The sequence below is a fragment of the Microcebus murinus genome, chromosome 6 (assembly GCF_040939455.1).
Source record: "Microcebus murinus isolate Inina chromosome 6, M.murinus_Inina_mat1.0, whole genome shotgun sequence".
NCBI lineage: Eukaryota > Metazoa > Chordata > Mammalia > Primates > Cheirogaleidae > Microcebus > Microcebus murinus.
Window position 1 is genome coordinate 82,187,724 of NC_134109.1, and position 15,298 is coordinate 82,203,021.

Below are 15,298 nucleotides of genomic sequence, written 5' to 3' on the forward strand. Positions count from 1 at the left end.
AGTTTTATTGCTTTAAGGAGTCATCTGGAAAATGTCAGTCATCTGGAAAATTACCTTCTGTGGAATACCTCTTTGCTTCTTAAAGGAAATGTTAATACATTATATGGAGGTTATTACTGCAACAGAATCTTAAAAATGTAATGTGCTCCCATTTGTTTTTAGAATCTATAAGTTACATATCTATTCCAGGTATAGTGTGTACTAAGATGATTTTATAATTCAGAAAAATATGGAGCAAAGGAGCAAATAATTGGTTAGCTAGGATATCAGGTACAATATAGAGGTTAGCAAAGAAGAAAAGCTATAAAATAAAATGCTTATAGATGACTAGCCTCATATCACTTCATTATTTCTATAAATGTATCTCATGATGTCATAGTGTCATAGTTATTTAATCTTCTCCATTTCTGTCCATTGCCTCTTTTAGGACCATGGTTTTTTGGTGAAATCATTGATGGTAAATTGGGTTGCTTCTTTTCCTTTGGGATGTTTGTTAATGAACATTTCCTACAAGGCGGCCTAACATTTGTAGCAGGAATTCTCCAGGTAAGAAATCAGAAATGCAACTTAAGAACATCTTGGCCTTGTTGGACTAATTGCATAACAGTTATGAATTAAATCCAAAATCCCAAATTAAATACCATAAATCATCTTTTCTACTTTATTTATAGAGCAGTCTTTAATAATTGATGTTTCATTTGTTTTTAAAGTGTTTCCTAAACTCCTTTCTCCACCATTCTTATATACACAAACAAACATTTTTGGCATGCAGGATTTATAAGAAGTGAAAGAAGTTTTGTTGTTGTTTTGTTTTATTGTGCTTTTTCATTGACAAAAATGGAATAAGGGATTTATGATAGAATAAATGTTAGACTTCTGGGTAAAACAAAACTGATTATAATAATGAAGAAGGAAAATGTTTCAGAGGGAGGAAAAGAAAAAATAGACATACAAGAAAAGTGGGTCAGTTATGCAGTGGAAACTGTACTAGGCAAAAACCAGACCTGGGCTTTCCAGTGATATCTTAGTAGTATGCTTGTTTAGGAAACACTGGTGTATTAGGTTTACATTTGATTTCTTTATAACAAACACACAAAGAATCCTAATCCATAGCAAAACTCTATAACCAGATTTGAAAAGTATTTACCTAACAATTTATTTATTTTACTCACCTAATGGGGCTAGTGGACTAAACTCTGAGGTCATAATTTGAAGTTTTAGAAGAGAGCCAAAAACATTGTTCAAAATGAGTTCAAGGCCTCCTAAAAGGGCAATAAAACAGGATCCAGCAGGATTAGGGACAACTAAGTAGGGAAGACCTTTGCCTAGCAAACATTGACTCAAGTCCAGAACATTCTCTGCATAGCAGCATATGGATGTGACTGGGTCCAGTTCCGTTTTCTATTATGTAGACAGATGCTGTCTCTAAGGAACACTCATCTATACCAAGTGAAACCTGAGCCTTGCCAAAAGGCAATTTTCTTTGTAAATGTTTACATTCATATTTTAATAAGTAGTACACTAATGTTAGATTTTATATATATTAGATATGGGAGGCACATGACTCCCAAATCTGTATCTCTGACCCAGACCTCTTCTCTGTACTTCAAGGACCTGTATATTTTAACTGCCATGAGATGTCTAACAGGCTCCTCAACTTAATGTTTCTTTCTAATAAGAACTTTATTTCCACCCCAAACCTGTTCATCCCCCAGTTCTTTCCAATTTTAATAAATGACTCCACCATTTACCCAGTTTCTCCAGGATGTATCCTCAAGTCTTCCCTTTCCCTCATACCCTATATCTATTTTATCAGAAAGCTGTGCCTCCTGTGATCTTCCTCCAATACATATCTTGAATCCATCAGTTACCACCACCCTAGTCTAAGTCATAATTATTTCTTGTTTGGGTCTTCTGACTGCTATTCTTGCCTCCCTGTCAATTTACTGCAGAGCATCCCATGTGGTCTTTCTAAAACCTTAATCAGCTCACTCACTTCTCAGCTTGAAACCCTTTAAGCAGAGCAGAGTAATGATCTGTGTCCTGCTGACTGCCCCAATTTCCACCTTGGCTTATTATGCTCTGGGCACATTGCCTTAAAGAGGCCAAGACTTATCCCATCTCTGGCCTTTTAATTTGTTCTTTCTGCCTGGAATGCACTTCCCTCCACTGACTCATTTCTGTCCTTCTGGCCTCTCAGAGCCTATCTCCCTATGACCCTCTCATGATCCAGTTATTTCTTTCATTGAACTAATCACAATCTGTAATTATCTTTTTTGTTTATTTTTTGGGTCTTTCTTCTCCCTGTTAGAATGTAAACTCTGTGATGGCTCTTTTGTGACTTGTTCACCAGTGTGTCTCTAACTTAGAGCCTAGCACAGTGCGTGTCACATAATAGGTGCTCATTAAATATTTGTTGAATGACTATAGCAGCTTTACTTGGATTATAACTTAAACTTTCTCATTTATATTCTGGTACTTATCATGTTGCCACAAATAAAAATATAGAGATAAGGAAAAAAAGTATTGATAAACAATCCCCCCAACCCCACCAAAAAAAAAAGAGAGTATATATATGTGTGTGTGTGTATATATTTATTCAATTCAATTCCAACTTAAACACTGTTGGATATTTGCTGTGTATATGATACTGCTGGGGCTTCAACATAAATGATACCTACCTCTAAGATGAACACAAAAAGGACATGGGCAAATACACAACTAACTACAAGTCAACTGTTGTGTTATAGGCAAGTGTGATTGAAGCATAAAGAATCAGACAGCTAACCCCACGACAGAAAGCAACATATTCTTAGGAGCCATGAATAATGTGTTCATGAGACCTGACCCTCCAAGGGCTTGGTGGTAAACTAATGGTTCTGTTCTCATTTTTCCAGCTGGCATTTTTTAACATCCCCTTGATGGCTTACCTGTGTTGGAGCTTGTTGCATCGGTGCTTTGGTCATAACTTCAGGTCTCATCTCCATCAAGGAAAATACTTGAAAATTATACCTGTTCACCTGCTTATGCTGCTGCTGTACATCTGGCAGGTGCATTCCTGCTACTTTCTTTATGTGACATATGGCACCGTAGCTTTTTTATTTTCCCCTTTGCGGACCTGGTTGACATTGTTGACACCTGTTCTCATTCATCGTGTGTGGACACTGAACTCCACCAAGTTTGGAAACTTCATGGTGCAGTCAAAAACCACCTGAACTCCTGAAGGCTATGTTTCATCACTGGCAGTTGGGCAGAAGGCCAGCCTGTGCATCTGTAGCCCAGGCCCCTGCCTCAGTAGCAGGTAGAAGGCTACTATTGGAGGGTGAACTTCAGGGAGCTACTGCTCCTTGGATGCCTGGATGTTGGAGGGATTAACCACTACTGATTCCTGCAAAATGGACTGCAGAAAAGTCTTTAAATAATGCCTTGATTTTTTTCCTTCCCTAAGGAGGCAAAGGGTTGGATTTCCTTTGTGAAGAGAAAGCCCTAATCTAGGAGATCCATGGGGTAGGGGTTGGGGGTCTGTGTGTGGGAATATCTGAGGCCCAGTGTTTTTTTTAGGGTAATCCCACGTAAGGCACCTAGCGCCCTACCTGGAACTCAGCCGCTATCAAAGGGCGCAATTTTAGGGGCAGGGAACCTGTGTGGACTTGCATCTGACCCTGATTAACCTGTGAGATACTAGTTCCCAGGTATGTTTTCCCACAGTGTTATGGGCTCTTTGCTTCCTTAGTCGAGGGTGTTTTCAACGAATCAAATAAACGAATGAATGACGAATAATAAATATCATGGGCTTGAACCTTGTATGCTTGGCTGAGCCTCTAGGGCGAGAGGAAGCGTGGCCCGGCCTCTGAGAACTAGACAGATGGTGCTGGGCCTCTGAGGGCAGGGCTTCTGAGGACGGAAGGGGCGTGGCCGGATCTCTGGGGCGGGGCGGGACGGCTTGTTGCCGGAAACGAACCCCAGTCTATGGGGCCCGGAAGTGGAGCAGCTGCCGCAGTGCGGCTCTGAAAGCGGCGGTTGGTGGCGTCGGTCTGCAAGCTTTGGCGAGCGACTAAGATGGCGAGTCTGGCTCCGCCTTTGGAGCAGCTTCGGCACTTGGCGGTGGAGCTGCGGCTGCTCCTGCCTCGCGTGCGGGGTAAGCTGACGTAGCTGGGGCGGGCGACTGTCGGGGCGGGCTTGGGGTGGGGGAGAGGCCAGGCTGGGCCACCGGCAGGGAACCCGGGGCTGGGGGGGGGGAGGGAGGAGGTGGCTCGGCTTACCTCAGCTTTTCCTTTTCCTACCTTTCGCCGCCCCCCCACGCCACACCCACAAGTTGGCGAAGCCCGGGCGACCACCGAGGAATTTAATCAAGAGGTGTTTTGGAGAAGACTCAGTGAGTGCCTCTCCTGTTGGGGATCCCCATCCCTCACCTCTACCTGCGTCCCGACGCCTTTCCCTCTCCTCCCCCTCTCCTCCCCCATGGCGGTGACTGCCCCTGCCCCACGGCATTCTCTCTGGGGTACCTCACCTTACCCATTCTCAGCACCCGAGGAGTTAAAACTTGAAAGCATTGATAGTTGGAGATGTTTTTGAGACGTCTCGGGCGGGTAGGGGTGGAGAGGGAACACATTATCTTCCAAGTCCATGCAGCAGCTGCAGCCTCAGCCTTTTGGCATTAACATGTTGGCACCTGGCTCCTCCTCTGCCACCCCTCAGATGAGGCAGCTGTGAAAGTGTCAACGGAGGCCACGGCTCTGACCACAGTCTTCTCTCAACTTCCACTGCCGTCTCCACAGGTGGGCTTCACTTTCCTGGAATCCTTGTACTGCCTAGTTATTCGTTAGGAAACCCTCTTTTTCTTTCCACATTTTACACTTATGCCAGGAGATTTATTTTCCTCATCTGTCAAATGAGATTACAGTTCTCACCTCAGGAAACAAAATTGCCAAGCGCACTTCTCACACAGAGTAGGCAGGTTTCCTAAATATTGGTTCAATCTGAAGTTCACCCTGGTTATCTCCTATTGATCATTTTTTTAAAACACTTGGTATTTGCTAGGTGTTTTCACATACATGATGCCTCTCCCACAGATGAGGAAGCAGGTTAAGAGGCTCAGGTTAAGATTAAAAAGCAGTGGAGCTAGAACTCTGGTGTCTAAGCTACTCCTGTTCTATTATACTTCATAATACCCTTTTATATTGCATTATTATTTTTATTAGTAACATATATAGATAGTATAAAATTCAAAAGATATCAAACTTAAGTGTGCTAAAATGTTTATATTTTTCCACCCCAGTTCCTCATTTTTGTCTCCCTTTCCCAATTACTTTTCTTTTCTTTTTTTTTTTTTTGATACAGCCTCTGTTGCCTTGGCTAGAGGCTAGAGTGCAGTGGCATCATCATAGCTCATTGGAACCTCAAACTCCTGGGCTCAAGCAATCCTTCTGCCTCTGCCTCTTGGGTAGCTGGGACTACAGGCATGTACCACCACACCCGACTAGATTTTCTATTTTTTGTAGAGACAAGGATCTCGCTCTTGCTCAGGCTGCTCTCAAACTCTTGATCTCAAGCAGTCCTCTTGCCTCGGCCTCCCAGAGTGCTAGGATTACAGACATGAGCCACTGCACCTGGCCTCCCAATTCCTTTTTTACCATTCCATATGTAGTCTATACACACACATTCATGTGCATTTATTAATATGTGTATATGTCTGCTCATTTTTATACAAATGATAAGATACCATGAACACTCTTCTGGACCTTTCTTTTTAAAAAATTAACAATATGACTTGGAAATCAGTTCTTAGCAGCACATACAAAGTTGCTCAGTTCTTTGTAATCACTGCATGGTTTTCAATAGAGTGGATATAAACTTAATTTAACCAATACTATGTGGACATTTAAGCTGTTTCCAATTTATAATTATTGTAAACAGTGCTGTGGTGAATTGCTTAATACAGTCTTTATGTACCTGTATATATCAATAGAAAAAATTCCCAGAAGTGAAGTTCCTAGAACAAAGATTGTATGTATTTTTAATCTTTATTATAAAACTAATGAAAATAAACATGTTTGCTGTAATCAGGTGTGCTCTATGCTGTTTTTCTAGAGCTGTATATCCTTAATTTTGGAGTAAGATTATTTTAAAATTTAATTGCTTTATTTGATTTTCATAGTCAATAGTTTCAGTCTCTTTCTCAAATCTATATATCTAGATGTTTTAAAATGATATAAATATAAATATCCTTTTGCTGCATACACCTACAATGATAAACTCTCTCCCCTACACACCTTAGAGATTTGTGATGAGGAAATGAGATCACCTGTATGAGAGTACTTTAAAAGATTTATGGGCCAGGCGCGGTGGCTCACGCCTGTAATCCTAGCACTCTGGGAGGCCCAGGCGGGCACAGGCGGATTGCTCGAGGTCAGGAGTTCGAAACCAGCCTGAGCAAGAGCGAGACCCCATCTCTACTATAAAAAATAGAAAGCAATTAATTGGCCAACTAATATATATACAAAAAAAGTTAGCCGGGCATGGTGGCAAATGCCTGTAGTCTCAGCTACTTGGGAGGCTGAGGCAGGAGGATTGCTTGAGCCAGGAGTTTGAGGTTGCTGTGAGCTAGGCAGACGCCATGGCATTCACTCTAGCCTGGGCAACAAAGCGAGACTCTGTCTCAAAAAAAAAAAAAAAAGATTTATGGATTCACATGCTGCGTTTGCACTAAATAAAAAAACAGATTTATGGAAAAAAGTCTATTTCAAAAAGAGTAGTAACATTACCTTATTTTTCTTACCTGCTGACTCTTTCGAAAACACTTAGGACTCACTAAAACTCATAGTGAATGAGATACCATGAGGAGGCAGATAGAACTACTTTTCTGTACATGCTCAGGACAGTAGTTTCATTCATAAATGAAAAATTAGAAGTTTGATTTATTTGAAATATAGATATATAAATATATATTCAAATATATTTATTCATGTATTTATTCATTTTAAACATGTAAAAATATATATTCAAATATATACAACTGCCTTCTTAGGATCTCAGCACTTTAGTCCTGCTAAAGGATGGTGTTTTTTAATTCCAATCTGTATGGACTGATAAATGTTCTAATTTGATAAAATTATGTGTTGAGGCAATGTCAAATTGCCATAAAATTTTCTAAACACTTAATCACTGTACTTATCTCATTCCAGACTGGTAACAGTTTGTGGACTGGCACCAATCTGAACTACATTCTGCATAGCACTGGCTTAGGCTTTAGCAGAGAAATGAGGATAAGGAAAATGAAAAAGCCTGAGAAAGTCAGTGATGACTTAGAAGGAAAATAGTCAACACTGAGCATTGTTGAGTCCATGCTATTTACCTTTAGTTACATATTGTGATTATGTTACATAAGAGAGAGACCTGGTTAATGGTCTAATACAGAGGCTGGCAAACTTTTTCTGTAAAGGGCCAGTTAGTATATATTTCAGGTTTTGCAGGCCAGTTACCCAACTCAGCCCTTGTAGTGTGAATACAACTATAGATGATATATAAACCAGTGAGCAAGGCTATGTCCCAATAACACTTTATTTACAAAAACGAGCAGTAGGCCTGATTTGGCCTGTAGGCCATAGTTTGTCAACTCCTGGTCTAAGATAAGGTAAATACCTTATGGCAGACCAAGAATATCTTGGCATATAAAGTATCAGGAGTAAGTCTTTCCAGCTGTTTCTTAATGGTTTACTGAATTGTCAGCCCAATGTCTGGTGTTTAGCTAACTCCTCTCTGGTATATGATGAGTATAATAGAAGGCCTGACTCGTACTAGGACTCAGAAAAAGTTTGTGATGCTGTAGAGATGTCTGCTTTCTTCCATAGTAGATGGGTTGACCACATTGATCTAATCCATTTTCTTTTTTCATTCTGAAATTGGTCCATCACCTCAAAGGAAACCCAGAGGTTCTGTGGACAAGTCCATGCTGCTATCAAGGCAATTGTTGCAGTATACTACTCACTTCCGAAGGATCAGGGTAAGCTAATATGCTACTATGTACACATAAGTGTTGCTTTTATAGGCTAGGTCTTTGCTGATATGATGGGTTATCATCATATTTTACCTGAGACTTTTACCTTCTCCCAATTTGAGCATGTAAATTTTCCCCCATAGGTCAAGAATAATTTTATAATGTAAGTGACCTCCATAAATAAGCCATTATGCTAAGATACAGATTCTTTGTTCCTAGACTTCCCATCTCCCCTGGCTCCCTCTTAAGGTTTATAATTCTCATTGGCTCCTCCCTCTCCACCCCTTTCTAACTGCTGCAGATGCTCACTAGAGCTCAGCCCCCATACACAGGCCCAGGCCATCCTCCTTCACCCATATTACATCACACCCTATTTCTGAGCTCCCTCATAGGTTAAGTGGCCTCCAGCCCTGCCTGTAGATTCATGCTTTGATTATAATCATGCTATAATTGTAACTGAATACATGTCCTGGATCTTCAGGGTTACTCACAAATGGTTTAAACTTCAGATGTTGCATCTACGATTGTCAAGGGATCACTGTCCTTAATAAATGAATGCATGCTGTCATGGGAAGATTTTGTTCCAGATATCTTTTGCAGAATAGCAGTAAGGAATGGTGGGAGGGGCAAGAAGACAACATGGGGATATAAATAAGATCTGAGTTTTGTGTTGGCATTTCAGTTAAAGCATGTGGGTACATATTACCTGATGGTTCTTTAGACTCAGGAAAACAGATGGTGATTTCTGAAAGAAAACCAGGCTCTTTACTGTTTGGGTTTTTGACCATAGGGATCACCCTGAGAAAGCTGGTACGAGGCACCACTCTGGATATTGTGGATGGCATGGCTCAGCTCCTGGATGTACTTTTCGCCAGCCCAGCTCAGAGGTAGTGATGCCACAGTTTGGGTTGTCAGTTAATGGGGCTTCTTGCCTCATGGAGGGAAAATTCATTTTAATAGCAAAGTGACTGAAAGCTGAGAATAATGACCAGGAGGAAGGCACTTTTTAGGAGATAGGAACTTAGGTTATTGATATATCCTTTTGATTCCTTTCCCCAGCCCTGAAAACAATGACCTTATTTCCTGCAACAGTGTCTGGGTTGCGTGCCAGCAGGTGCCTCGGATACCAAGAGGTGGGTGAGACTGGGAAGTGGACCAAAACAGACCTCTCTTGTCTAGCTTCCAGCTTTGTAACATGTATGTATTTTAATTTATATAGAGTTAAGTGAAATATGTATATTAATAGTTTATTACTAACAATAATAGGTATTAATATTTTTTGCCATTTTCTGGTTCTCATACTTTCTGGTTCTCATACTTCATGTATGAGACTTCTGGTCTCATACATGAAGACTAAAAAAGACTTCATACTTTTTTAATCGAAACTCCCCTCTTGTAGCTCTGTCTTTTGTTGAACAAACATGGTTTTTCTAGTCCTGCCCCAAGAACATTTTTGTGGGGCACACTGAAGCAGTTATGAGGTAGAACAGCTAGGCCAAAAGAAGTGGTTGTCCAAGAGGGCTGTGATGAGAAACATCGTGTGACCATTTTATTTCTTCTTGTAGTGAATAAAGAAAAGCTTTTAAACCCCCCATATGGGTACCAGGTGATGTACTGAGAAGAGTTTTACATTAAACCAACACCTTTGTCAACCATCCTTGGCACTTCCTTCAGTAGAAACAGTGTGATTGCCCTTTGTAATCTTGAGGAATTGTTGAATTTCTTCCTCTAATTCTAGTGCTTCTGATTTTTCACTTATAGATAACAAAGCTGCAGCCCTTTTAATGCTGACAAAGAGTGTGGATCTTGTGAAGGATGCACATGAAGAAGTGGAACAGGTAAGGGAACCTCTGTCTTTGCTGGTCTTTGGAAGGCAGCTCCATGTAGATGAGAATTGAGTATAGAGATTCCTGAACATTGACTAAATAGGTCTCATTCTCACTATTGTCCTCTGTCTTCCATCTTCCACTCCTAGTGGGTGTGTGATTTAGTACAACTCCTCTCTGTTCCACTGCTGGACAAGGAGAGTGAGAACCGGGTTTATGAAGTGATTCAATTCTGTGGCCATTAATGAAGTATCTGACTGAGGTTTTTAACATGGTTAAAAGTATAACAGGCCTTTTGTGTTTTTTTTTTACATTCATTTATATCATGATATGTTTTAGGCTGTGGAAGAATGTGACCCTTACTCTGGCCTCTTGAATGACACTGAAGAGGACTCCTCTGACAACTACAACAATGAGGATGATGTGTTGGGGTTTCCAACCAATCAGGACTTATATTGGTCAGAGGAAGATCAAGAGCTCATAATCCCATGCCTTGCACTGGTGAGAGCATCCAAAGCTTGCCTGAAGAAAATTCGGATCTTAGTGGCAGAGAATGGGAAGAAAGATCAGGTGGCCCAGCTGGATGACATTGTGGATATTTCTGATGAAATCAGCCCCAGGTAAGCATGATCCCCACTTGAAACATCTGAGCAGCAGCATTCTGATCTCGGCTTGTGTTGTCACTCAAAGTTTTTCCCCAGTTTTTTATATTTTGACATTTTTCAAACTTATAGGAAAGTTGAAAAAGTACTTCCGTGAACATCTCTACATCCTTCATCTAGAATCACCTATTCGTGTTTTTTCCCTATATTGGTTTATTTCTCTGTAGAGTAGATGTGTTGTATTTATTACTAAATATAACTTTTGAGAGTAAATTGCAGACATAAATGATGTTTCACCCCTCAATATGTGGGTAAATCAGCATGTATCTACTCAGAACAAAAACATTACCATATTCATGAAATTTAACATGGAATATAATAATATCTAATATTCAGATTTCTCTACGTGTCTCTAAGATGCCTTATATAAATCTAGGATTCTGTCAAGGTCTCACATTGCATTTGGTTGTCATCTTTTTAGTCTCTTGAAATCTAGAATAGTTCCTGTCCTTTTAGTCTTTTTTGACATTGACATTTTTAAAGAAACCAAGTCAGTTGTCTTGAAGAATATCGAACAGTCTGGATTTGTGTGGTTGTTTTCTCATGATTATATTCAAGTTAAACATTTTTTGATAAGAATATAATATAGTTGAGTGTTTTGTATTTCTCATTGCATCATATCGGTGAGGCATATGATGTAGGTTTGTTCCATTATTGATGGTACTAAATTTTATCACTTTGTTAAAGTTGTGCCTGCTTTAGTAAAGGGACATTTTCCCCAACAATTTTAAGTTCCATTGATGAACCCTGCCTGTATCAGTTATTAAACTGATGATTTCACATCTTCACATTTTTGACTGAATTAATCATGCCCCTCCTGTGAAGCAAAGGAGTGTTTTCTCCCAGCTTTCTAGTGAAATGGGGTAGGTTTCAGTAAATACTGATTGAATTCATTCTGTGTTGGTTGCCCAGTTGCCCAATTTAAGGAACTGATAGGCATTTCTGGGAAGTTTCTTGGTAGTTGCATACACAGTTGTATACAGGAAACAAGCTGGTTGAGCTTTGTTCCATTTTTGGTTAATGGTTATTTTTGTTTTCTGCTCTTAGTGTGGATGATTTGGCTCTGAGCATATATCCACCTATGTGCCACCTGACTGTGCGAATCAATGTAAGTACTGGCTTTGAGGGAATAGCTACAGACCTAACGGGTAGAATTTCACTAATCATTAGTATTTCCTCTAAGTTATAGGGTACATATTTATTTGTCACATTTGTATGCAAATGCAACAGTGTAATGTCATAGTTCCTGCATGCATTTGTGCTTGATGAATATTTGCTGAAGTTGAATTATAATAGCCTTAAGTTTTGGTAGTTTTCTCTTCCATAACCACTTGGGTAATCATTTAGAAAAGTCAAAAAACCTTAGAAAATACTGCTTTGAGAAGAAAGTCTTAATTACATGATGTTTTAGGAAACTCTTAACCTGAAGTCACAAATTTCTAATTTCTAGTGTAAGCAGAAGTATTCCAGAAACATACTCTGTTCTAATATAAGCACATTGTGTGATTTAACCATGAAGTGTCAAGCTCTTTATAAAAATCTAATTTTATTATCTTCTTACAAGTGCTGTTCCCTTTACAAGACAGAGTTCCGTTGTTTTTATAAACTCCAGTTCTTATCTCTAATGTTATTGAAAAAAGCAGTAAAACACCCAAATGGCTTATATTTTATGATCAGATGTATCAATCTAATAATATTTGATAAATTAGATAGTGGAAATTAGATTCATCAAATGTATCTTCATGGTGTACAAATCCCTTGAAGTAGAATAGGATTCTTTTTGGCATTAACATTTTTTTTTTTTTTACATTAACTTTTTAAAAATCGACTTCCTAAAAAATAAGCATCTTTAGCAATATGCCTTGCCAACTATCTCAAACATAATATTTACTGTAGCAATTTTAAAATGTATACTATATGTGTGTAGTATCGTAGTGGCACACATACAGCTCCATGTTATCTTGGTATTAGTGTTCTTAAAACTCTTTACGTAGTTTTAAAAAAAAGGAACATTAGTCATTTCTGCTTTATATTCTGAGCTTTCAGCAGTTAGGACAAATTCAGTTTCTAAATTCTTTTTCTGTTCTTTTTTTAATTAAAAATATTTTAAATTTAAAAAACTTATAAAAATGTTATAGTAATAGTACTAATGAGACTTTGCTAAATAGAAAAGAATCCATAATCCTGCTACCCTCACTTAATCAGCATTTTTGTTTTTGCATATTTCCTTCAAGGTTCTTTTTTTAATGATTTTTTTTTTAATTACTTAGATCTTTTAAAATATTTGAGCTCTCCTTTTTATGGTAGGGCTCAAAGTGAGTAACTTCTATGTTTCTTTTCTAGTCTGCAAAACTTGTATCTGTTTTAAAGAAGGCACTTGAAATTACAAAGTAAGTATGAGGACTTTTCCTCAGATAGCTTTTTGAGAATAAAACTGAGTTCCTGTCCAATTGCTCTCAACTCCCAAGCCCCAGTTTGAAGGAATGGGAAAGAGTGGGTATGGGGCTTTTTTTCCACAACTTTTGTTGTGGAGCAGCTGAGTTTCTGCAAAGAATCTTGCTTTTTTTTTTTGAGACAGAGTCTCATTCTGTTGCCCAGGCTAGAGTGAGCGCCGTGGCATCAGCCTAGCTCACAGCAACCTCGATCTCCTGGGGTCAAGAGATCCTGCTGCCTCAGCCTCCCGAGTAGCTGGGACTACAGGCTTGCGCCACCACGCCCGGCTAATTTTTTTTCTATATATATTAGTTGGCCAATTAATTGCTTTCTATTTATAGTAGAGGACGGGGTCTCACTCTTGCTCTGGCTGCTTTCAAACTCCTGACTTCGAGCAATCCGCCCGCCTCGGCCTCCCAGAGTGCTAGGATTACAGGCGTGAGCCACTGCGCCTGGCCTTGCCTTTTTTTTTTTTGAGCTGTAGTTTCCTCTGTGCTCCCTCTTGAAGATAAGTTTTCCTTTGACACTATAATAAATTTAACTTTTTTTCCTATTCCATTCACAGAGCAAGTCATGTGACCCCTCAGCCAGAAGATAGTTGGATTCCTTTACTTATTAATGCTGTTGATCATTGCATGAACAGAATCAAGGAACTCACTCAGGGTGAACTTGAATTATGAGTTCAGGCTTATTTGTATTCTCCCCTCTCCCTATCTCACTGTCACAGCCAGGCTCTGATGTCTGCTTTTGAAATGGAACTAGAATGCTTGCTGGATCGAAAGTGCACTATTGCCAAAGACTGTTGGCTAGGCCAGACTGGAAATTATTTATAAACCATATGAGTATAATATATTTTTCTGTGCTAGATACAAAAACTAATTGCATGGGTTTGTGTTCTGAATGGCTTTTCAGCGATTCCTAGGGAAGCTGTCTTATTCCTTATTTGCAATAAAGTATGTTGTTTTCATTGTTAAAGATGTTGATGGTGTCAATAAAATGCTTACTGGCTGGTGATTAAATGAGTAAGTACCCTTCCAGAGTTTCTTCCTACCACAAATACAGTGGATTGAGACTAGAACATTGCTTTCATTTAGTTTTATAGGTCTAAAGATCTGATTCTGATCAGAAGTATATTTAGAACAAAAACACTTAAATTTATTTAGAAAAGATAACTCCAAAGCCCCACTTAGTATTTCACCATGTTATGTAATATTATTATTATCAGTAAGTCCTTCTGAATATTATCCCAGGTTACTCTGTGCCTCTAAAATATACTGGTATTGAGCTTGCTTGTTACATTTGTCCACCTTATTGAACAAATTTGTTTTCCTTATACATACTTACATGTGTCCCCTGTTACTCTGTTACATGTGTCCCCAAATATACCAAAGTTTTATAAATCAAAAAATTTTAATGTGTAAGGGTTTATATAATTTTGAGATCCCTTTTAGTTAATCCTTTTGCGTAAGCATCGCCACTGAATTATATTTTTGCATCAGTCTAGAATATTACATCTTGGAAAACAGGGTAAACCTGTAGTGACATATATTCTGGTGACCTGAATTGGACCTTATACATGTACTACAGGTCTCCACCATCTCCAGTGCCAGTCCTCTTCCCTCTATGGTTGTAATTTACCACATCTGCCTTTCTGATCTCTTCAGACATAATCAACAACAGCAGTTATTCTTTTGAGTGACCGACTGTATACTTGGGGTTGAAGTTCCTTAATCCAAATCAGTTTTAATTTATTTTTTAAAAGTGCTATTCAGTACTTTTAGCAAGTGTCAGAAGGAACTAAAATCAAACTGATAGAGTGCCAAAGCAACAAAATAACATTTAAAAAATCATAACTTTGTACAGAAGGAGTCTAGTTCTTTTATACTTTATAAATAGAGCCTATTTTTTTTAATATACTTAATAATTTGTATATTTCTCTACTGGACCAAATTCATGTTATTACTATTAGACTTTACTTGTGGGATACTTAATACATATAGAACTCGACCAAAGATTTATCTATAGCTGAATAATTCTCTTAGGTCCTATGTCATATATTTTATAACTTCATTTAGTCATTTTTGGATCTTTAAAGATAAAGATAATAGCACTGATCAATGTAATTTTAGATTACCTGAAAGTTCCATTTTTGGCTAATATTGTCCCACTTTATCATAAATATAAGAATGATTTAAATGTTAGGTCCTTTCCCTTACCTGTAAGTTAATGAATGTGTTAATGAGCAGTAAAATGGTTATGAAAACCCTGAACCCCCCAAATCTGAAGGTACTCTGAAAAGGTATTTGATACCTTTTCAAAGGCTTCCTTTTGTCACTCAATCTCAGTAGTTTCTATTCTAAGAAAACTCGCTCTGTCGCCCT

At 38.7% G+C, this 15,298-nt stretch overlaps 2 protein-coding genes and 1 long non-coding RNA gene across 5 annotated transcripts in view; 2 read left to right on the plus strand and 1 right to left on the minus strand.

The window, feature by feature from the left end:
- The window catches only part of LOC109730501 (uncharacterized), a 33,068-nt gene extending 30,050 nt beyond the window's left edge, over positions 1-3,018 (minus strand). The window contains exon 1 of the long non-coding RNA XR_002223359.2: positions 2,931-3,018. This is a non-coding gene — a long non-coding RNA (uncharacterized LOC109730501). The remainder of the gene's footprint in view (positions 1-2,930) is intronic.
- TMEM62 (transmembrane protein 62) overlaps positions 1-3,784 on the plus strand; it is a 42,289-nt gene extending 38,505 nt beyond the window's left edge. For 2 of the 3 annotated variants that reach the window (XM_020285981.2, XM_076004290.1), the window contains 2 exons: positions 428-546; positions 2,898-3,784. In XM_020285981.2, the coding sequence (XP_020141570.2) occupies positions 428-546; positions 2,898-3,215 (437 nt within the window). In that variant the 3' untranslated portion in view covers positions 3,216-3,784. The remainder of the gene's footprint in view (positions 1-427; positions 547-2,897) is intronic. The other variant, XR_012919765.1, reaches the window with a different exon arrangement.
- A 149-nt stretch (positions 3,785-3,933) lies between these two features.
- Positions 3,934-13,892, plus strand: CCNDBP1 (cyclin D1 binding protein 1). Its single transcript, XM_020285979.2, has 11 exons — positions 3,934-4,138; positions 4,316-4,375; positions 4,699-4,778; positions 7,921-8,002; positions 8,787-8,883; positions 9,056-9,129; positions 9,758-9,834; positions 10,162-10,442; positions 11,532-11,592; positions 12,828-12,874; positions 13,483-13,892. Exons 1-11 carry the CDS (start codon positions 4,060-4,062, stop codon positions 13,595-13,597), a joined length of 1,053 nt encoding a protein of 350 aa, XP_020141568.1. The 5' UTR covers positions 3,934-4,059; the 3' UTR covers positions 13,598-13,892.
- Positions 13,893-15,298: the final 1,406 nt, after the last annotated feature.